This window comes from Meleagris gallopavo, chromosome 2, assembly GCF_905368555.1.
Source record: "Meleagris gallopavo chromosome 2, MGAL_WU_HG_1.1, whole genome shotgun sequence".
NCBI classification, from domain to species: domain Eukaryota; kingdom Metazoa; phylum Chordata; class Aves; order Galliformes; family Phasianidae; genus Meleagris; species Meleagris gallopavo.
In genome coordinates this window covers 50,848,987-50,872,548 of record NC_139405.1, presented here as the reverse complement: position 1 = coordinate 50,872,548, position 23,562 = coordinate 50,848,987, and the positions used below count along the sequence as shown (strand labels likewise).

At 37.2% G+C, this 23,562-nt stretch overlaps 1 protein-coding gene across 4 annotated transcripts in view; it reads right to left on the bottom strand.

The window, feature by feature from the left end:
* ZDHHC14 (zDHHC palmitoyltransferase 14) overlaps positions 1 to 23,562 on the bottom strand; it is a 112,968-nt gene that overhangs the window by 49,064 nt on the left and 40,342 nt on the right. For 2 of the 4 annotated variants that reach the window (XM_085217112.1, XM_085217114.1), the window contains exon 2: positions 3,682 to 3,842. In XM_085217112.1, coding sequence (XP_085073238.1) covers positions 3,682 to 3,842 — 161 coding nt within the window. Of the gene's footprint in view, positions 1 to 3,669; positions 3,843 to 23,562 lie in introns of all 4 variants that reach the window. The other 2 variants (XM_085217111.1, XM_085217113.1) reach the window with 1 other exon arrangement.

The window sequence follows — 23,562 nt, the reverse complement described above, 5'->3', positions numbered from 1 at the left end:
TCCTAGTACTGTTTTAAAACATGCTTTGCAAGTGCAGGCTTCTACTCAGCATCCTCCCAGAGTGGAGGGTGAGACCTACTGAGAATCTTTTCTGATGAGGCACTGCAGTGAACCACCCAAAGATGCCTTTCTGAAAAAGTAAAAGGCCAACTTATACATGTAAAACCAATGCATTTGTTTAAGTCAGGAGAAACAGATGAAGACTAAATTCTTTTCTAAACCATCACTTAAAATTCACTACGATTTCATTTTAAAATTACCTTTGTATGTCAAATTTGATAAAGGTTGAATTTAACTGTAATATACAACTTCTGTTTTTTTAATTTTGAAATTACCATTTTTTATTTATTTTTTTAATTTAGAAAGCAGCACTGTTTCCTTTATGATAGATATATCAGGTATGATGAACATCTACTCTGATTCTTTGGAAACAGCTCAGATGCTATTACTCATCATCAGGAAAGCAGAGACCAGAATGATGACTGGCAAACAAAGGCTATTTGCATTTCATTGCAATGAGAGAAAAAACAGGACTTCTGGAATTGCCACTGTGAAACAATCAGGAGAAGCTGTTCTGGTAGACTTAAAGAGGTTCTTCAGGGGAAACCCGTCCTTCTTAAAGAAGGTTATTCAATTAGAAAGACATTATAATTTCAGGTATCTAATAATAATATTTACCTGCCAATCAATTTTTTTCTGAAGAATGTCCTCTGCTCTCCAAATATTGCATTACTAAAACTCCATTAATAAAACAAAAAACTATACAATGGCCACAGAAATTATAGAAGTTACACAGGAAATGCAATTTTAAAATGTCTTTTTTAAAAAACAAAACTCTACATCTAAAAAATTGCCATAGTTTCATTATACAAAGAAGAAGAAACGTATCTGTCTGAATTCCATCCTCTTTCCAAAAATTCCTACATAGAATAAACTTTATTGAGAAAAACCTAGTGGGGGAAAGGAGAATGGAGAAGGAAATTATCATTTTCCTTCATGTGATCACAAATAGTTCTGAGATTTTTTTTTTTTTCCTCATCATTCTCAATTCTTTCCTTCCCATCTCTGAATGTAATGCCATTATCCGTTATAGCAACTTGCACATACTTCTGTGCAGCACATTATGTAGTCATTATTTGATTCTACAGTGATAGCAGTGCTTAAAAGCTGAAAAAATAAGCTCTGAAGTCAGTCTTCCTCAGATTTTTTTTAACTTTCCCCAACTGAATTTGAACTTTATCATCCACTGTCCACATATCTGGATTCTGTGAAAATTAGGAATTCTTCTATTACACAAAAGAGGACTGTAATCATTGTATCTGAACACAACTCCAGTTTCTCAGTACAAACACGTTCCACTACAGTGACAATACAGTTTCACAATGCTCCTTCTATTTCTGATTTTATTTCTTTATAAACGTAAAGACCAGGCTGACCAAAGATTTTTTAAAAATAATGCCAAGTGCTATATCTCAATTCATCTATTGGTATTCAGCTACCAGGGTCATCTAGAATCTAACAGTGTACTTCTGTGTGTCCTATGTACAGTATGGACCTTGCCCAAAGCTAAGTCATGACTGACCTTCATCCCTTGTGGTCACATCAGATGGCTACAGACTATGCACAATTAGTCCAAGTGTAGAAAAAAAACAATACAGGTTTTCTTACAGAAATGTGACTGCCAATGAATGCTCTGTTGGCACTGAAAACTATTCCAGATCCATAAAAATCAGTGAACTACATGCATCAGACTTCACAAATGCACAGTAACAAAACATCCTTCTTGAAGTTCAACAAACTGAGCTGCAACGTGATTACACAGTTTCAAAAATCTCAAATCTACGCAAAGGACACATGGAACAAGTAAAAATAGCTGCTGTACGTAGAATGTAGCAAATGCATTAACTTCGCTTCACTGAAGCATTCTAAATGCTGTTTATGCAGACACCTTTATACTCTATGACTTAGCATACTATAACAGCTGTGCTCGGAACACTCCAAACCTGGTGAAATAAAATGATCTTGCTGTAGTGACAACCAATAAACTCATCACTATTTTGAAACCCTACTTCTTAAAATAATCCATAACAAAGACAACACATGCCTTTCCAGAAGGCACTCAATCATCACTCTTGTTCCTCCAAGAGCAATTTTCTGAAACTGAGCCTTCAGGATATATTTTTTAAACAATGAACCCATGACATTCAAACAACGACTAAATTATGGAAGCTATTAAAAACAAATCTGTTACCCTTCCTCTGAGTTCAAGATTCAAAAAGGTCTCAATTAACGATTTCAAGTCATCAGCTTTTTTGTTTTACCTTAAGAACATTCTTTTGTCCAACAGATTTCCTAAGTAGAAGGCATAGCTTCAGGAAGTCTACATCACATCTGCATTCAAGTTTAAGAAAACAAATGCAATATTGATGTGATATTTTGCTGTTTCGACTAGAATTCTCTTATCATTTCAACTCACTGGCATGGTTCAGTGCCATATTCATACCAGTCACATCTGCTTTCTGAGGAAATTAAACCAGAACTTCTGCTCTATATATACACCAAATCAACCCTACTCCATAATATAGCATAACCAAACCAATTACTTTGCCCTTCAGTCAGTTTCACTAATGCATTGTGTAAAATATTATCCTAAAGAGCCAGACAAAAACTTTCCTGAAGTAAACCCCTCAAATTCATATATTACAGATGTAGGAGTGTTGGCAACAAAAGCTTTAGCTTTTGCTTTTACAGCATTTTACAGCATTATTTGTCATGGTATAAAGTCCTCAGACAGCACTAAACACTGTAGCGTACAAACATTAAGGACCATACAGGTACACAGCCTGCGCTTGCACAGGCCTGTTACACATCTTTTCAATTGTATGAGTGAGTGTCTCTCTGAAACAACTTCAGAACAAATGATTTCCCTGGCTATCATTTTGAAGTAGATACAGTAACTGTTACTAAGCTTTACTTACTTAGTACAAAAATAAGCAAATACCGTTTATGAAGTAGCTCTACAAATTTATTGCACATTTTCTTATCTAGATAGCGTATACTATTTAGTTCATCTGTAGCTTTAGAAATTCCACAATTAGAACTTGACACTTTAATCACTTGACAAGTGATTAAAACCTAGCTCACGCTCCTTTACTTGTGTCAGCTCTAAACAGATAAAAAAATACATACGATTAGTATGTAGTACTATGAAGTACAGACTTCCCCAGACTGTATCAAATTGCAACACTGTATATTAATATAGGCTTATCTGATCCTTTCACAATATAATTAATAATCTAATTAAATTTCTTCAAACTGCGAGAATACATTACTTTAAAGGATGTACAATGTTATAACCTTTGCAACATCAGCTTTCTTGTCAAAAACACTTCAAAAATTTTCTTGCACACTATAGTGAGAGTTCTACAATGCCTGCTAAAAAGTATTCACAGTAACAACTATCACTCTCCAGGACCAGCATTTTGTTTACTGTCTTTTTGAAGAATAGATCAACTGCCTTTCCACAGGAATCACGGCAGTGCCATTGGACACAGCAACTCCAGAACAACTACTGTGGAAAGATAGGAGTAACTTCTCCCAGGAACAGAGCAGCACATCGCCTTCACATAGCACATAAACCCTCGGGAGGAAAGCGAGGAGAAAACAGACCTTCAGTGTTACCTATTTGTCTCTCTAGATCTGCTGCTTCATCTGGTGTTGCACGTGGGAGGACACCAGGATCACTGAAACTAGTACGCAGCAGGGTCCCCATCACGAAAAAGAAAAGTATCCCACCAATTGCAGGTATAGCAGGTGTAATCTTCTCTGATAAATATGGACAGCTGGAAAAGGAAAAAAAAATATATTAAGCAATCATCAAATAATTCAAATTGTTCTCAAAAACTTTATCATTATCAATGTGCATCAAGAATTTCTCAAGCAGATAAATTTCTTGGAACATTTATGAAAGCTGAAATTTCTTCTTTATGTGTTCATTACACTTCTGAAATTTCTCAATCCGTGTAGTAATATAAAGCTCCAAACACCAAAACAATTATTTCACTAATGTGTAATATGTGCATTTACATAAGAAAATATTTTTCATACAGGATATTTTGAGCTCACATAATTATTCATCTATTGCCCACTTACATGAAGGAAATACGGAGGGGAAGAAATAACCTAAAAGCATTCTGCAATTAAAACTAAAGCTGTTAAAATGAGGAAATAATTTATGCTAAAGACAATCTATAAAGTGAAAATGTAATTCATAAAAAAAAAAAAAAGGGCTTAAAAACTTATACCTGTGGCACAATCCTCGAACAGCTTTACTATACGTTAATATTATATAATACAGTGGATGGTATCTCAAAGCCTACTGATTCTCTAAATCCATTTCTTGCAGCTGAATAAACTTATTTACTCATTCACAAAGTGAAGTAATTATAATGATAGTGCACTGCTGGTTTAGGGCAGCATTAACAGCCCTTTACCAGCACCAGCTCTGTAGTAACCAGATTTACAATATAATTGCAGGCTTTAGGATTACAACAGTCAGCGATTCGCCTCTGTATTTCACATGCAATAAAACCAGAAAGGACAAAAGCACCAGAATCTAAGCAACACAAAATATAAATACCTCTTCATGGTTGTGTAAAAGGTTATATCAATGCTTAGATGTTACACAGCACACTACTGGTTAATCTGAATCACTGTAATAAGCTCATCTCAGAAAACACAGACTGAAAACTCTCTTCATAGGTCTTCCAGTAGGCAGAGCCGGCAACACACAGATTGCTTCATGTATTTCTGATGCTTGCATGAGAAGTCAAAACATAAGCCTAAAACCAATAAGTTCTAGGCCTTAGGGCTTTGTCTACTGTTTCTAGGTATCAATCAAGTTTAATTAACATAGTCTTCTTTCTGCAGGCTGCCTTAAATGATGATTCAGATGTGCCAGCTTTTACACCATGTGTTATTCTCACTGTTAACTCTGAGGAAGTGATGACAACGTCAACTCTACTGCTATCACTTCAGCTGACAGGATGGGGATGGAATAGAAATGCTTTCCCTACCAAATACAGCATACCAAGCATTGATCACCCAGCACAACCCTGTTCAACACACTTGGTTATTTCATTGAACACAATGTATGTAATGGATGCAGCAAGTCAAAATGTATTACAAAGCAAATCACGTCACCCCTGTGATGGATCATCTTTTCAACCTACACGAATGTACTATTGCAGGCGTAACACTTTACAAAAAAATTAAAAAGCCTACTGGCTCTGAAGAAAAAAAATAAGAGGGTAGAGCCATTTCACAGACAGAAAAGTGTTTAAATGCTTAGAAATACTTCAAAATGCACACTTTTCAGAAACCATTTTCAAGAGCTAGATCCCTGAAATCAGAGCTAAAGGAAGTAGCAGTACAGCTGGTATTTGTAGGCCTCATTTCCTTAATGTCGGAGAAGCCAGTCAGAAGGAACAACCAAACAGAAGCTTTCACAGTACACCAACACTGTATTGCTCAATTTATTTCTTGCCACAAAGGATCACTGAAATCAAAACTACTGTAATATGCTCAGACAAGAGTACAAATATGCTCTTGCAGCATGTCTTTAAAAGGATTAGAGGGACCTTGTACGTTAATGAAAACTAAGTATAGGAGTGTTATTATTCATCTATTGCATTATTCACATCACATACCAAAGGAACTGCAACTATGCTGAAGTCTGTTGACCAAACAACAAGAGCTATAAGTATATGAAAGGCACCAAGAAGTAATCACGGGGTAGCACGGTAGGTACAATACAGTTTGGATACTGACCTAAGAACAGCAGTATCTTCCACCTAAGCAACTTACATTTAAACATCTCACTGATATACAAAGAACAGAAACCGAAAAGCTATCACAACAGTAGAGTGTTTTTTTTCACCCATTACATTATACAGAATTGGTGGAAGGAGCCAATTCCTAGAACCAACTCCTATGCTGAAATACTATAAAAGCCCCTCATTGCTGTAAAGGGATGATTTACTACAACAGAAAATGTCTATGTCTTGCTAAAACTACAGTCCATCAGCAGTGACAAAACACTCCCAAAGCTCTGTACACTTTTCACCAAATGGTAAGATAATCCTCTTCCCCTAAGCGTGTTTTCAGTGTTAATGCCCTGAATTTTACAAACTTGACTTGGAATCACTTCAGCAGTTTATGTCTATAAAAAAGACGAAAGATGTGACCTTTGGCAGTAATAACCATCTGTGAATAAATACACAGACAGATGATGTGTAGCACAACAAGAGGATCTGACGTAGCCAGCAAGGGTTCATGAAATTCAGGTCCTGCTTGACCAACCTGATCTCCTTCTTTGACCAAGTGACCTGCCTTGTGGATGAGGGAGAGTCTGTGGCTATAGTCTACAGTAAGGTTCCTGACTGTCTCACACAGCATTCTCCTGATGAAGTTAGCAGCCCAGTGTTTAGACATGTACTCTTCACTGCGCGACAAACAAACTAGCAAGACAGCCAGATGCAGAGAATGGTAGTGAATGGAGTTAAATCCAGCTGGAGAGCAATCACAAGTGATATTCCCCCCAAGGGCCAGTATTGGGGCTCACTCTGTTTAATATCTTTAATGATGATCTGGACAAGGGGATTGAGTGTGCCCTCAGTAAGTTTAGAGATGATACCAAGCTGGGAGGGAGTGTTGCTCTGCCTTATGGTAGGGAGGCCCTACAGAGGGATCCAGACAGGGTGAGGCCAACTGTATTGAAATTCAACATCCCCTTGCAATACTACAGGCTTGGGGCAGAGTAGCTTGAAAGCCACACATAGGAAGAAGATCTGGGAGAGTTAGTTGACAGCCATCTGAACATAATTGAGCACTGTGGCCCAGGTCACGAAGAAGGCCAATGGCATTCTGGCTTGTATCAGAAATAGCAATGCCAGAATAGCAGAAAAGTGATTGTCCCTCAGTGTCCAGCTGTAGTGAGGTCACTCTTCAAGAACTGTGCTCAGTTGTGGGCCCCTCACTATAAGAAAGGTATACAACAACATGTCCAGAGAAGGACAGCAAAGCTATGAAGTCTAAATCTTGCAGGGAGAGGCTAAGAGAACTGGGATTGCTCAGGCTGGAGAAGAGAAGGCTCAGGGGAGACCTTATTGCTCTCTGCAACTGCCTGAAAGCAGGCTGTAGTGAAAGAAACAGAGATAGGATGAGGGGGAATGGCCTCAAGTTGTGACACAGAATGTTTGGATTAGGCATTAGGAAAAATTTATTCAGAGAGGGTTGTGAGGCATTGGCACAGGCTGCCCAGTGAGCTGTTTGAGAAATGCGTGGATGTAGCACAGAAGGACACGTTTAGGGGACATATTGATGGTTGGACTAGATGACCTTAGAGGTCTTTTCCAATGTTAATGACTCTATCATAGATAACTCTGGAAACACAAGTTCATGGACAGCACCATCACTCACAGAGCAACATGGAACTCCATAACTGCTCCACACACATCTGCACAGCAAGTAGCGACAAACTTTTTTACATCATAGATTCATAGGATGGTTTGGGTTGAAAGGGGTCTTTAAGATAATATAGCTCCAAACTCCCCTGTTATAGCCAGGGAACCTCCCTCTAAACCACATTGCTTGGAGCCCCATCCAGCCTGGCCTTGAATGTTTCCAGGGAGGGAGCATCCACAACCTCACTGGGCAACCTGTTCCAGCATCTCATCAGCTTCACATTAAGGAATTTCTTCCTAACACCTAGTCTAAATCTACCCTCTACCAGTTTAAAACCATTTCCCCTTGTCCTATCGCATACATACCCTTACAAAAAAATCCCTCCCCAGCTTTCCTGTAGGTCCCCTTTATGTACTGGAAGGCCTCATAAGGTCTCTTTCAAGCCTTCTCTTCTCCAGGCTGAAGAACCCCAGCTCACAGCCTTCCTCATAGGGGAGGTGCTTCAGCTCTCCGTCATCACTTTTGTGGCCCTCCCCTGGGCCCACTCCAACAACTCCATGTGCTTCTTGCACTGGGGGCTCCAGAACTGGACACAGTACTCCAGGTAGGGTCTCCCGAGAGCAGAGTAGAGTGGTAGAATCATCTCCCTCAGCCTGCTGGTCACACATTTTGTCATCTTTGTCCTTAATAGACATGAACTCTACATCTTAGACATCACTTTATCTCTTAGACTCAGGGAAGCAACTGGTCTTAAGAGTATCTGCAGAGATAGCACAAAACAAGTACTGACTTAGACTATTTCAGAAAATACGTTTTTAGGCCATATTACGTGACAGAAGATCCCACTGAAAATCCTGTTGTGTAAATAGCTTCTTCGGAGAACCATGTTTGCTTTGCACATAGCAACCAGTAATGCAACCTCAACTTTCAATTTCTTGAATAAGGTTTTTAATTAAGGCTTTAAACAAATCAGCCCTGGGTTTTGCCTGGCATCTCTGATCCTTTTTTGAAGCATCATGTGAAAGTTTGTGCGAGTGTAGGAGGAAAATAAAATCTGCTGGAAGACTCGTCTGTCACAGCTAGATAAAAATAAAAGCATACTGGCATTTAAGGGATAATTATCAAGTATCATGCCTGTGACTGAAGGATACAGAAGAGCAACAAAAGTAATTTTCATCAGCCAGCAGCCCTCTTAACTGGATAACCACACTCCCTGTGGCTACAAAGATCAGCAAATAAATACTTGTAGTAACAGTACTGAAGTGAGTGTACACTGAAAATCTTATCATCTTCAAGCTCTTCAACTAGAAAAGGGAAAAACAAAAAGAGGCCTACTTCTGATCTATCCTTGAAACAAAGACTTTCCTGAACAGTTCACAGGCAATCATCATTACTAACTGATGGGTTTTATATCTGAGAAATGAGAGGTCTTGGACACCACTTGCTAAGCTGGCAGATCAATAAAAATACAGATATTACGTGAAGATATAGCCATCACAATTACACTGATTAAAAAATAAAAGAAATCCATAGCTCGACTGGTGAGACCAGCGATACTATGTGTCAAGTTTTTCACTGACATTGAACTCTTTGGAGCCGATATTAAAAAAATACACACTCCAGGAACAGCATAATATAGTAAGTATATTAGAACCAGCAGTGCACCACCAAAATAAATTACTAACTGACCATTTTTCTACATCACCTGAAATTGTTTTAGCAAGTGTTGCCTATTTAGTTGTTATTGCGTGGGTGCTGTCCAATACTAAGAAAAAAATTTGCACTGAGTTCTGTTTGATATATTACAAGCTGAGACCATGCTGTTTTCCTTAAATTAACCCAGAACGTTTTCTTGTCCTTCCACTTTTATTCATAGCTTCTCTCAACTTCACCTCCCTTTCACATCCACAGCATCACTGCTCAAAGCCACCTGGTCCTAAACTTCTGACCAGATGCCAACACCAATTTTTGTCAACTTCTTTTGTGAGCCAAGTTAGTTTACTAAGATGTAAGAAAACTATACCATCTTGTTGAAATCTGTCTCTGACAAATCACATATGCTCCTGTAAAGGTCTCACATGTATGGGCTGTTAGCATTAGGCAGGTGAAAAATATTCCAGGAAAGGGAAGCTGCAATAGAGAAAAAGAGACTTCAAATCTCAGCAGTCAGTGAGGTTTTCATTCAGACTGCTGCCTCTTTCGAAATATTCACCTCTTTCAATTTATAGATAGCTACAGAACGCCTATATAGTTAGATCAAAAGCACATCCAGCCTCAGGATTAGGAGAACAAAAATGGCTTATAATCTAGTTTTCTAATGACAAGTTCAAAGTAGCTGAAGATGTGCATGCAGACCACAGCAAAGTAGAAGATTTGAGGATGGGCAAAATATGAGGGTACAGAAAGAACCTTGAAGGCCGTCCCCTGACAAAGACTATAGGAAGACAAATGGAGATATAAAGAATGATCAGTGTGAGAAAGTTTCACTGCTTTATGGTTTGGATGTTTATTTTTTTTTGCCATGTTTTTCACGAGTTTTGATGAGATCCAGTAGCTATCAGCAGGATCACAGTGATGAAGCTGAGCTGCAATCAGGCCAGGAGGTGAGCTGACATCTGGATCAACTAGGCTTCATGGCCAGGCACAAGCATGACTGTGGCTGAGCTGGAGACCAATACTTCTCTGACAACACCACAGCAGGACTAAAGGCCCCAGTCTGTGCTTAAGTAGAGCTCTTGAGACCATGAAGATGGGAGACTTCCTCTCCTCCCTCCCTTTTGTCTCTGCCCCTCAAGTTTAACCTATGCAACAAGAACAGCATATTTCTGTAGAAAAAAAAATCATGCTGGCACAGACATTGTTGTTAACAGTCAAGATGGTAAGTAAAATCAAATGCAAATAGATATAAGAGGATTGCCAAAATAATTTACCACAGAAAACGCCAAAGCTATCTTAAAACATTAAATACATAGAGCTACCCATCTAAAGGAGGGTTAACTTTTATTGCATCTCCCTGCATTGTTATTTCTAGAAGTGAGGAAAAACAAGAACATTTTTCTAACAGATTGGAAATCCAAGATTTATCATTAAGTTTGAAGGTATGACATCTAGTCAATATTTTCTGGGATGCTCATGTTTTCACCTCCAGCTTTTTTAAGGACCTTATTTTAATGTTAAGGTGAACAAACTCTTCAGAGACAATAGGTAAGCACTAGTGGGAAACAACTTGCTGTGCATCGACCACTTTATGCAAGCATGCTCTTAGCACACAGAATATGTGATATAAATTGAGTATAGGTTAGTCCAAGCAATGTTACATGAAATACATAACAAGATTAGCTAGAGAAGTTCCGCATTGGTTTCCGTTTCCTCCATCTGTCTGATACTTTTGTGCAACTTTTACAATTCCTATTTGAACCTTCAAAAGATTAAAGGAAGCCAGGGACTAGCCTCAGTGGGATTTGAAATATGCCTAAAATTATTTCATTCTTTGTCTTTGACACCCAGAACATGCTGCCTAGGACCACATCCAGGTGGCTTCTGAAGATCCCCAAGGGGGAGACTCCACAGGTTCTCTGGTAAACTTACCATATATTCCTTCATTTCAGAAGGATCAGTTTCAAAAATTTATTTGATAAAAAACACAACAAATATCACTCCTAGCATTTGGAATGCTGCAATCATGTAAACACTACAGAAAATATAAAAGTTAACAAACAATGAAAAAATATAATTTAATCAGAAAATTAAGTAATTAGGATTTAAAAAGTTATCTAAAGGGTAAAAAACAAATATATTTTACCCCAATCATAAATGCAGAAATCTATTGAATGGTTTCAAATACGAAGCATTTAGCCTTGCTTGAATGCACTGCTGTTTGTTCTACATTGTAAGATAATGAATATACCTTAGATTCTCTATTTGTTATATTGATCAGGGATTATTCCACTTAATTTAATTCTTATTCAAAATTATTTTTAAATGGGAACACACAATAACAGTAATTATATGGTGTATATAAGCATCACAGCCTCTAAAGCACCTATGAATTACTTAATAAAGATCAATATGGTGAAATCATGCAGATTACATAACAGCATAACTCAAACCTTATAAATTAAGTTCTTTAGAAGTTCTCTCAAATCTACCGAGAAAAAATAAGATTAATGTTATCCTGAACCGCAAAAGCTCAACAACCAGTCTTCAAAGTCCGTATAAAAACCTGATAATTTGATCTTTAATACCGATGTCAAAACTTAAGCAATTTCTGAGAGTGAAAGGCTGCAGGGACCTCACTCTCCCTTGCTCAAACACCAACTCTTCACTTGCACAGTGAACAGCACTGATTCCACAGAATCACAGAATTGTGGGGGTTGGAAGGGACCTCTAGAGATCATCGAGACCAACCCCCCTACCAAAGCAGGTTCCCTACGCCAGGTCGCACAGGTAGGCGTCCAGGCGAGACTTGAATATCTCCAGAGAAGGAGACTCCACAACCTCCCTGGGCAGCCTGTTCCAGTGCTCCGTCACCCTCACCGTGAAGAAGTTCTTACGCACATTCGTGCGAAACTTCGTATGCTGCAGCTTATGTCCGTTTCCCCTCGTCCTGTCTCCACGTACCACTGAAAAGAGACTGGCCTCACCACTATGGCCGCCACACCTCAGATATTTATAAACCTGGATCAGGTCCCCTCTCAGTCTTCTTTTCTCAAGGCCAAACAGACCCAGTTCACTTAGCCTTTCTTCATAGGGGAGATGCTCCCCTTTTCGTTTAATTATAGTACACTATCAATTAAATCAGACTTACTCTGGCTGAATTTCAGTGGAGGAGTTTGGATAAAGCTAAGCACACACTGCAGCTTATGACATTGTATAAGACAAATGTGAGCTCCCTCTACAAGTAAAGGTCTTATGGATCTATCATAGCATCTATCATAGCAGATACACAACAGTCAAAGCGACAGCCTTGTGCAATCTCCCAGTTTTCACTGCTCCATGAATCACTCCTAAAGATTCACTGTACAGCTTCAAAGCTGGGATAGATAAAATACATAACGTAAAAAAAAAAAAAGCCTGTCTGCAAAACAGATGTGGTTACTGAAGCTTCAACAAAGGCAATTATATTTTACTTTGTTATATAGAGAAGGAGTCTCTTTGTTTTATTGAACTCAATTTTTTTAAAATAAAGATTGCATCAACTGTTGGACAGAAATTCCCAAGTGAAATAGTTCAAAAATGGGAAATAGCCAACAAACTGCAACATCAAGAGCCTGTCTTACCAAATAATCAGTTTCTTTATAGAAAGCCAATGCAAATGAAATATCCTAGAAAGACAAACTTAAAAAAGTAGGGAGGCAAACAACAAAGCTAGAAGAGACTTTCTTTACTGCGATTTCTACTCACTAAGTGATTTGCTTAAAAAGACAGAAATACATTTATACTTTAATTCTGTTTTTGCATGCTGCAAGAGGTCTAGTTTCCATAGTAAAAGATTACTGAATAACAAATTCTACTACACACAAGCTCACAATTGGTTTCGAACAGCTCATACAGAACTCTTTTTCCTGTTATGCTCCATATTAACTTCCTTATTATTTCTTATTATTTCCTGTTATGTGATTTCTTAATTAAACCATCTGGTTAATCCTAAGTACATCTGAAAAGGAACGAAAACTGGGCCAAAGCAAAGGGAAGTGCCCTGTGTCACAAACACAGGCCCCTGAAGGAAAACAAACTTCCAGGTAGTTTTCCACAGGATTCTCTGGAAATGAAAACTTTTGCAAGCAAGCTGCTACCAGACAGCAGGCACTGAGCTGTCTATAAGTAGCACTTGGTGTTCACCCAGCACAATTTGTGATGTCTAGAAGACAGAGATATAAAGCTTAACTCTTGCTAGAGGGCAAAGACCTGTCAGTGCAATCCTGTGGCTGCACTCTACTATCACTTCCCTTCAACGAGGACTGAAAAGGCCAAGAAAGGTTATTTTGAACAAAGGAATTGCTCTCAGCTCCTTCCTCTTCCTGGAAAAAAAAAAAAAAAAAACACACACCACATTATTTCCTGCTATTTTTCAACATTACCACATGATGAAATGAGTGCCAGTCAGCAGGCAGAAACACACAACATGCAGGATGAATTAAACTTCCATTTTCAGATACATTCAAGTACTTGGTGAGTTAGCCATAAAATGCAATCCCAGACAAATTCATGAAAGCCCATTAACATCAGATCCAGTATCCTACAGGGATTTTTATTTTATTTATCTGTGCCTTTTTCCTCTCACAGATTTTCATATTGTGTCTTCTGCATAAAACAAGAAATAACTGCAGTCTAAAACACCGGGAAAAATGTATTAAAACTTCAACTACTCAGTGAAATGCACTAAAATATAAGTTTTGGCACTTCAATGGAAAACAGAGCTAAGATACAACACTTCCAGGGGCTCCTTTATTCAAAAAATTAAAAAATAGAGGACTGACAATCCTGCCCATACTATGTATCAGAAGTATCCAATGTATTGTTATAAATAAAGCAACTGAGAGCACAGAACAAGGAGGAGCACAATAAGCACGTGAGTTTTAACCTTGACTTCTCCCAAAAGAAGCAGGGTTAAGTAGTTACTGCTCAGTGATTCTAACAGTCTTTAAAGGTGTATGTGTACCAACTCCACCAGCTTGGAATTTGCAGTACTTTAGAGACATGAGTTTCCACAGGCATTCAGTTTTACCTGAAATGGCATTCTTTTTTTTTCCTCCACTGCCTGCTCAAAGCATCACTGCTATTCTCTTACCCCAGACTAAGTGTTCAGTGGACAAACACACTAGTATACTTAAAGCCACTTCAGATTTAGAGAAAAAATCCCCTTAATTGGCACATTATGGCAAAGCAGTGCCAGCTCTCCATATCAAAAAAAAAAAAAGAGTCAGTTTGGATATGAATAAGATGCAAAATCAGTTTGAGGCAAGTCTTTTCTTTCATGGAAGAAGTAATGCATGCAGTTCTTCACCTACACATAAAGCTGCAATTACCTTGGTTAGCAATGTAATTTAAACCAGTAACAGTTTTTTTGTTTTGAATTACAATTGAGATTTAGGTGTAAGTCATGTGAAACCAGGCATTAAAACTAAGAAATACTATAGCTTGCAAAATTGCTTTTAAGACACCAGTGTTAGCAATCTCATTGCATTTCATTATCTCCAGAAAAGCATGGAGAAAAGGAAGATTAAACTGAGTACAGAAATATTTATCTGAATTTTTCAGCTTTATTTGTTTAGAGACTGTTGTTTAAAGACATAAAATGCTCTTTTATGTTAAATATGCTCTTACAAACCCTAAATAAGTACAAATTTAAAATTAGTGGCTTTATTGCACACATTTCTCCATAGTTCTGAAAATAAATAAAAAACAGACTATTCCTGACAAAGGCTGCTGACTGAAATCTTTCATTCCATATTCCCTTCCTGGACACTACTATAATTCATCACAAGTTATGAATTTTAAATATGGGGAACATTTTCTAGTGTATTTTCTCATAAGCCCAGTAAATCAAGGAAAACCATACAACGGAAAAAATACATTCAAGTTATAAAAGAAATGTTTTTAAGAGTAGATATGGAATCAAAATCATTGACATCACAGAAGATTCTGTGGAAAGCTCAACAGCAAAAAAAAAAAAAAAGCCACATTTGGGAGAATAATTTTCTTCATAAAAACATCAGTCGCTTAGGAACCACAAGTGCTTTACAGGCAGCTGATGCACAGAAGCTAAATATTTTTGCTGCTGATGCATACACAGGACCCAAAGACTAACACTGAAGAAATGCCCAGCTTCTGCACCATTTCTCAACATTACGTTTAAAATTCTCACGCACTCAAGTACTTAAATCATTTCCTATGAATTTTTTTTTTAAACTTTCTAGTATTAAATTTTTCCTAGTTATTACTGCAATTCTGTTCAGTAGTTACAAAACATGTCAAGCGAACAAGTAACACAGAATAACAAACTACTACGCTTTCTCTGAAGCATAAGTTACTTCTTCAATTTGACAGTTTGACAAAAGTGGATGTTAAAAAGGTGATGCAAAGTGAGAAAGGTCTCTACTATCACATCTATTGCAACTGGAAATTTCAACCTTTTTAACATTTTAATTGCATAATCTGTTATTGTCTATACATTACAACCCCAAAACCCACTGAAAGGCAATTTATTTTGCCACTACTCAATACTGACACATAGTAGATGATTTTTTAAGTGACATAATAATCCCTAATCCTAAGGAAAGCCAGCCTTGAAAAACAGCAAAGCTCAGCTGCAACATTGTTCCTAGAACATACTTGGGAACACATATTTGCTCTCTGGCTTGCCATTGACCACCATGCTCTCTGTTGTCCACCCAGTTTTTGATGCTGCTGCTGTGCAAGCACTTCTCCCAAACGCCCTCAACCACACAAACACAACTCCACTTTAGCACATTCACAAGCACAAGAAACCCTCAGAGCACACAGTCAAATAGAAATGGACATCTTCTGACAACATAAAACATCGAGTTTTACAAGTACTGGCCTCACAAGCCCCCTCTTTTACCAGTGGTCTGCCTTCATACAGGCTTGCCGTACCTTCCTTTACTCCAGCCTCTCCCAAGCTCAAAGCTGTCACTGATCCTAACCAGAAGTGCCACAGCTCAGTAATTTTCTGCAGTCATTACTGTTTTCCTCTAGTCTGGCTTCTGATAAGTCCATTCTCCATGGTTTTTAAGTTTGGAGAAGAAAATAGTACAAAAGATATGACTTACATGTAAACATAAGAAATACGATGGTAATTCAATAAAATTAATTATTTACAACCATTAATGACTAATAATTAAAGAATTATACAGTTAATTGATATTAACATTGTTATTTTGTTAATTTAATAATTCGTGGTTATCACCCAGCAAGTTCCTGCACCTTCTTGCATCCCCACAAGCATGACTACAAAGATCAGGTGAGGTCAGGCACTGCACCTCATATTTTGACAGCTTTCCTAGGTAAAAGCCTGTCATAATAGGGATTTATAGCATTCTGTCTATCCACTTTGAGAAAGCAGAGACCTTAGTGCATCATGCTCCTGGTTACAGGGAGTTTCAATATATGAAGGAAAGCTTTACACAGACAAAAGTCAGCAGCAGACACACATTAGATTCCACACCTGAAAAGATTCTTGGAGTCTGTATGTCAAATACTGTGAAAGTCAAGGTCATTTATTTTTTGTTGTTGTTTTTTAAAGAAACACTTGGAACTAAAGAAAGGTCTTAGGATAACTTCATATTTTGTGCCATCCAAAAATAGTGCCCACCAAAACTTACAAATTTTTATTCAGTTTCATTTTTAAAAATAAGATCTACATAGTAGTTATTAAGGGCTGTCATTTTAAAGCAAAACCCATAGAAAAATTGAGGCCAACAATGCATAAATAAAACAGTTTTGTAAAACATAGTAAGTGTTGTATGTCAAAAGTGACAGGATATGTAGTTTTTAGTGCACACAAACATTAATTCTCACAAGTATGTGATTAAGTGTACAAAAGACACGTACGATGGGCAGCAGCAGAAGTATTTCCTATTTACAAATAAAAGACCATGATTGTAACATTCTATTTTTTCGCAAGTATAAAAAAAAATCCTTTTCCTCTCAAAACACAGGTAAATATTCTGCTTTGTAACTGAAGTGCTGTATTCTTTATTCCAATAATCTGCTTTGTCTGAAGAGGAAAAAAACTGAATCAAAAAAAAAGAAGAGTGAGGAAGAATGGAGTGTCACACAAGTGATTTTAAATCAAAACACAGCTGGAAATCTAATTTCAGGTCCACTGAACTTCACATTATAAGTTTAAATAATACTTGTGCATTTATTCCTCCAAGAGCAATTATTCTGTCTTCTTACACTTGAAAACAAAAATTCATTTTTCATATTAAATAACATGATGTTACCTAATGTCATTACCCTAAGGAGTATCAAACACACAAAAGGTTCACTGGTATGATGAACACACTGAAAAATTATCACTATCAATACACTCACAAATCAAAATCCAGAGGCAACGCCAGGCAAATGACTTTCTTATTTGATGAATTGAGTACTGAATTCTTGTTTTTTGTTTTGTTTTCTGATTTCACATGCATTTCTCCTGTTTGACACTGTGTCAGATACATTTCCATTCTGTCTACTGAGTCAAAGCTTCTTACTAGACAGAGGACAAAAGATTCTAATAAGATTTTATTGAAAGGATAAAAAAAGGACTAAAGATTACATGGCTTAAAAATAACAGACATGATCCTAAACCATATTGATCTGGTGAGAAATTAATATTACAAACATATGGTAGTCACAATTCTAAACACTGCATTTTGTCCTGGATTGCAAAACAGCATGAATACCATCTATGTTAAAACACATACTAGCCATTTACTAAACTGCCTAAAACATGCATAAACTATTGAGGATGGAGGGGGGAACTGAAGTATGCAAGAGCAGAGTGCAGTTCTCTATTCAGAAAAGCTCCAAGTCTTAGCTTGCTGCTTGCAGCTCTTAAAGCCAAACTGTTGGTAAAACTCAACTTTATGCCCTGTTCCCAACAAGAATTCCAATACAACTATCTTGGAACTAAAATTCATAGACATTAATGCATATGAGGCCTGTTATTGGTGTCCAAATACTCACCTGCACTGAGAAATACCAAGAAACTAGATCTCCACAATTTTTCAAATCTGTTATAACAGTGATTAACAGCCATTAAAATGAAATAATTGGTCCACATCTGCTAACCATGAGTTCCAGGCCTGTGTATCAGGTTCATGAATGCACAGAAGGGTATGAACAACTCTATGAACATCCCCAGGACAGCACAAATCACACTCTTTATAGCCAACGCACTGTGTTGTTTCTCCCTAGCAGTTATAATTATTCACAGCATCTTCAGCTGCATTTGTATCAGTAATCTAGGAGATGTAAATATTTATTCTCCAAGCCAGCCCTAAAGTGGGATAAGGTCCCAGTTTCAGAAAAACAGAGTCTAGGCACATAATTACTACTGACTGCAATGGGACCCAGATGCCAATTTAAGTCTAATATTTGAGAGAGATTTATTAATTCATCCTTTACTAACTCACTTCTCTCCATTTTCTGGAAACATGCATAATCACAACTGATAATTGGAATACTCAGAAGTGGAACATCAAATTGTGGACATGCTCTTAGAACCAAGTAAAAGAAAATTCGCCGTGCTAAGGAAAGCCAACAAGAGTAAGCAAACTATATACCAAGGCCTTGGAAGCATAGCTGGCCAGAGGTGGTCTGATGCAGTTATATTGCTACAAGAAACTGCCTAGATTACAAAAATAAGTTTTAAAAAGTATTGCAAGTGTATGGCTTTAACACCAGTTGTTTGCATGCTTCCTGTGCACATCCTACACTGCAATCATCGCTATTTTGTGTATCATAATATACCACTCATGCTAAAAATAGCTAAAGCTATATATTTCAAAACAACAAAGAAGCATTCCTTATTTTTTGACCTACTCTGTACTCAGATGCTTGTAGTTCAGCCAATCCCCTACAGCTGCTTCAACACCATGCCAACAAGTCCACTTCCTCGCCTTTCTGTTCTTAGAAAAGAATCTCTGGAGACCCCAAAAGTATTGCACAAACAATACTGTGTCCTCTAACTGTTGCTAAATACAATATCCATTTTTGCTTCTTTTGTCTCTCTTGAAGGGTGGAGAATGTAGGCTTTGGACTTCAATTTTGGTTGGTGAAGTAATATTTATTTTCTCTCAAAAGAGAGATGGATTAACTTAAGAGAAGCCCATTACGAGAAAGGTCAGAAACAGTTCAGAGGACAGAACAGGACCAGGAATCTATGTTCTCTTCTCGGATCAGCCAGGAAGCTGTTGTGTGTCAATCCAGATATATTCCTTCACTTTTATACAGTGTATACCTATCCAACACAAGTGAGAGGATAATTATGTGTGAAACTCCATACCACTATGGTTGTGGGTTTTTTTTTTTTTTTTTTTTTTGCTTAATTTCTTTTGCAGTCAATTCATCTTGATCACTGTTTTGGACTCTGTTGTATAAAAACACTGTCTGAGCAACAAGCAGAGTGGAATCTCCAGGCAATAGTGAAATACAAATAATTGCTTGCAGGATATACAACTTGGCTTACACAATACAATAGGAACAAAAAAAAAAAAAAAAGAGAATTCAAATGAGTAATTCCATATGTTACCATGCTGATTATGAATTGTCTTAGAAAAAATACCGTGCTTACAAAATAAAAGGAAAATACATGAAACCAGAAGTGTTTCAGCCCCTTCTAAAGAGAGGCTCAAAACCTCAGAAGGTTTGGAAATACAATAAATAGAAATCTGATGTTGACAGATATGTTAGCAATAGTTTTTTTTCCAAATACAGTCAGCACATGTCTGTCAAGCATTTTAGACAAGTTCTACAGAAGTCATGTAAGTTCAGGAGGAGAGAAGGGGAAAATGGGGGGAAAAAAATTTAAAAAAATCACAGTCACAGAAACACCAATATTGGAAAAGACCTACAAGATCATCCTGTCCAACTATCCACCTATCACCAATAGTTCTCACTAAACCATACCCCTCAACACAACGTCCAAAAATGTTTCTTGAGATACTATAATTATTTCCTTTTTGCATGAAATGAATGATCTTGAGAAACATACATATTTCAAGAAGTTATCTTTATAAAAAAAATGCCCAGAAATTCCTGAATTACAGTATCTGAGCCTTGAAGCAATCAAGTATTAACTGTTTGCCACCATGAAGAGCAAATGTAGTCCCTACAGACCAAAGCAATTTCCTCCACCCGCACGCTGACAGTGAGGAATTCTGTTGACAGTGCCAGCTTAAGCTCCTTTTCCTCTCATTCAGCCCAGTCATTTCCACCCCTCCCTTGTGCTGACATGTATGTTTTTGCAGCTACACAGTGAACTAGGAAACAGTCCTGACTGATATCCTTGCAAGGAAAAAATGAAGAGCAGAAAATGCACTGGAGCAAGAAGTTACATGGCTTTTAAAAAAAAAATTTTGGCTTTTGTTCTGTTAGTTTTGTCTGTTTCTTATTTTAGAACGATCACCACTCTTCAAAGATCTGAATTTATTTTCATGAAAACTGTAAACATACCTATAAGCAAAGAAACTGAAATACTGAGGCAACTCCAATTTGAGACACGCTACAGGACTGACTACAGCCTTACTACACAATGCATTACAGACTGTGCAGCAATATAAGGTACAGGTATGATTCCCTGAAGCACTGTACCTGAAGAATCAAATAATCCAAAGTGTCCGAAGGAAAAAAAAGCAGATATTAATAAAGTCTATTAAAATTATTTATAAAGCAATACTTTCTGTAAACTAAGATTTGAATTACTAAGGAAATTATCCAAATCTTACTTCCCACTGTCTGTGAAGAGATCAATCCCCCCAACTAGCACACAAGAGTCTCAAGTGATGACCTTCCATCCCCTTTGCACATCAGCTACAGCGCATGGATAGCAGCCTTTAAAAACTGCCTCATTCATGGTGAAATGAAGTTGTCAGGAGATTACAAGACAGTTCTCTAGGGAAGCATCCTGAAAAATCAATTCTTACAAAGAAAAATTCAAACTTTTTTTCCCTTCCTAGTTAGCCTAACTCAGCACCTGACAAATACTTCTGCACTCCAACAGCGCAGTTTCCAACCAGGGGGCCGTTCTTTCCACTCAGCAGAGAAACAGCTAAAGAGATGACTATACTTTAGAGGCTCTTTTTAGATGAAGATGTCATAATTCTACAGTTTTAATGATCCCGATCTGGCAGGGAAGAACTATATGGCAGCATTATAAACCTATAATGAAAAGAGAAAAATCAGGTGTTTTTTTTTTTTTGAAGACATTTTCAATGCAGCCCTGAATGCTTCATTTTTGTTCCTTTCAACACCACTTCCGTCTCCAACAAAAGCAAATTCTGAGCGACAGAAAAGTACATTTCCCTCTCTGCCCTGAAGCTCACTCTGTGACTGTGCAATCAATGACAAAGTCTAAAATGGAAAAGAAAAAGAGAAAAAAAAATGACATTGCAGAGAATGATGAATGCCATACAAAAATATATGTCCTCATACAGCCTCGAGCTTCAAAACAAGGAAAGTAAGATCCCTGAACAAATGCAAACATTCAAGAGAGACAATCCTTTGTTATCAAGATTTCCTGGCTACCTGCATATCACCACTACTGTTTCATTAAGTGACATGATATCAAGTGAATTGGGTCAGCACAATGAGTATGACCAGCAAGTATTGTCCTGTTAATCAAGTATAAAAAAATATTCTTCATAAAAAATAAAATTTCTGATTACAAATTTTGTATGCTATACGGATGATGCTCAGGCAAGCTTTGTAAATTATTTCAACTTCAGTAATAATTTTTCAGGCACTCTTTTTCTTGTTTTTACAATAGAGAATGGAAACATCATCAATTGCACTATGGATTTTAATGAGGTCTCATCTGTACTTAGAGTTGCATCATCTTAATTAAATGCAGGATTTTAAGCAAGTTGAAGCAGTTTTATACCCTATAGGTAAATCACCAATCCACTCAGAAGTTCTTTCAAATAAGATGTAGTCTTTTTCAGCAAAAGCTAATTTGTGTAATTTGGTAGACCAAAGCAAAAATGTTCTTAAACAACAATTAAGTATGGAAACAGCCTATGTATACAAGTTGAAACACAAATCTGTTTTCACATGAAGTCAGTAGCTTGGAAGATTTGGGGAATTTTAGATTCTAAGAATCCCAAGGAGTTTTTGGGTTCCACATCCAAGACAAGGCAGGAATACAATAGAGGGCTGAAGAATTCTGCAAGGAGAGCACAAGAAGTCGTCCTGATGCTGATGGGAGCTGTAGTCACAGCAGCAGTTCATGAAAAAGCCGAACCTGAACCAGCTCGTTCAGGAGACAGACTGACTTGAATGCAAAAACTCAAAAAGATGCGAAGTGAAAAATTAGAAATAATTGGGTTAGAACATTAAATCCACAACAACAAAAAGACTAGAGAAAGAGATGCTAGAATATTTAAGTCAAAGCTGAAGTGTACATGGTATTCGGGAAAACAGGGGAAAAAGGACAGTCAGACAATGAAGTGATTAGTAATATGCTATTAACTAGAAATAAGGATTCTTTGGATTAAGCAGAATTAGTTTTGCACAGAGTAATTCAGGGAAATGATAGTTTAAAATGTTGTATATAGAGTACTGCTGGGGACTCACAATAATTGGGCTAAGAGATTATTAGAATGAAAATATCATCTAGGAAAGATCATCTTCACAAATAGATTAGAACAAAGATTAGTAATCAACCACAGCACTTCTGACAGCCAAAGACTTCCTCAATGAAAAAGCACTGCTCTAGCAAAGAAGCAAAGTTAATTAAGATCTGGTTTTAGACAGTAGGAAGGAGGTAACAGAAAATAAAAGGCAAATGCTGAAAAAGCAGCATATTGAAGTGGAAATAACATAGCAAGATCTTATAACAAAACTATGACATTAGCTGCATGCAACCATATGACTAGAAGTAGCAAATAATTGAATTTATGAAGGTAATTTAGACATATATAAAGCACTAAATTTGCTTTAAATTCTATTAAAGAGCTTTAAGATGCATTTTTAACAAAATAATGCAAAAAATAGAAAGTAAATGATGATAGACTACAACATTGTACTCAATATTTACCTCTGATGAGAGAAAACATCTAGAAGAAGCAAATGCAGTCCTAATCAGTCTTTCTGGACTTCAGTTTAAAAAAAAAAAAAAAGAGTATGATATAACATCATTTGAAAGAAAAGTACAACAGTTTGTGGGGGGGGAAAGGGGGAAGGGGTGAAAAACTTGGTAGGGAGAGAATAATGATGACACCATAAGGTGAATTATTAGGTCTGAGCAAGGATACTTGTAGAGCTCAGGAGCATTTCACTGATATAATAAAATTGGAGCACGTAAGCCAAGTGTTTCTAGCGCACAGAACACTCCAGAGGACCAGATATTAAGCACAGGGAAATTAA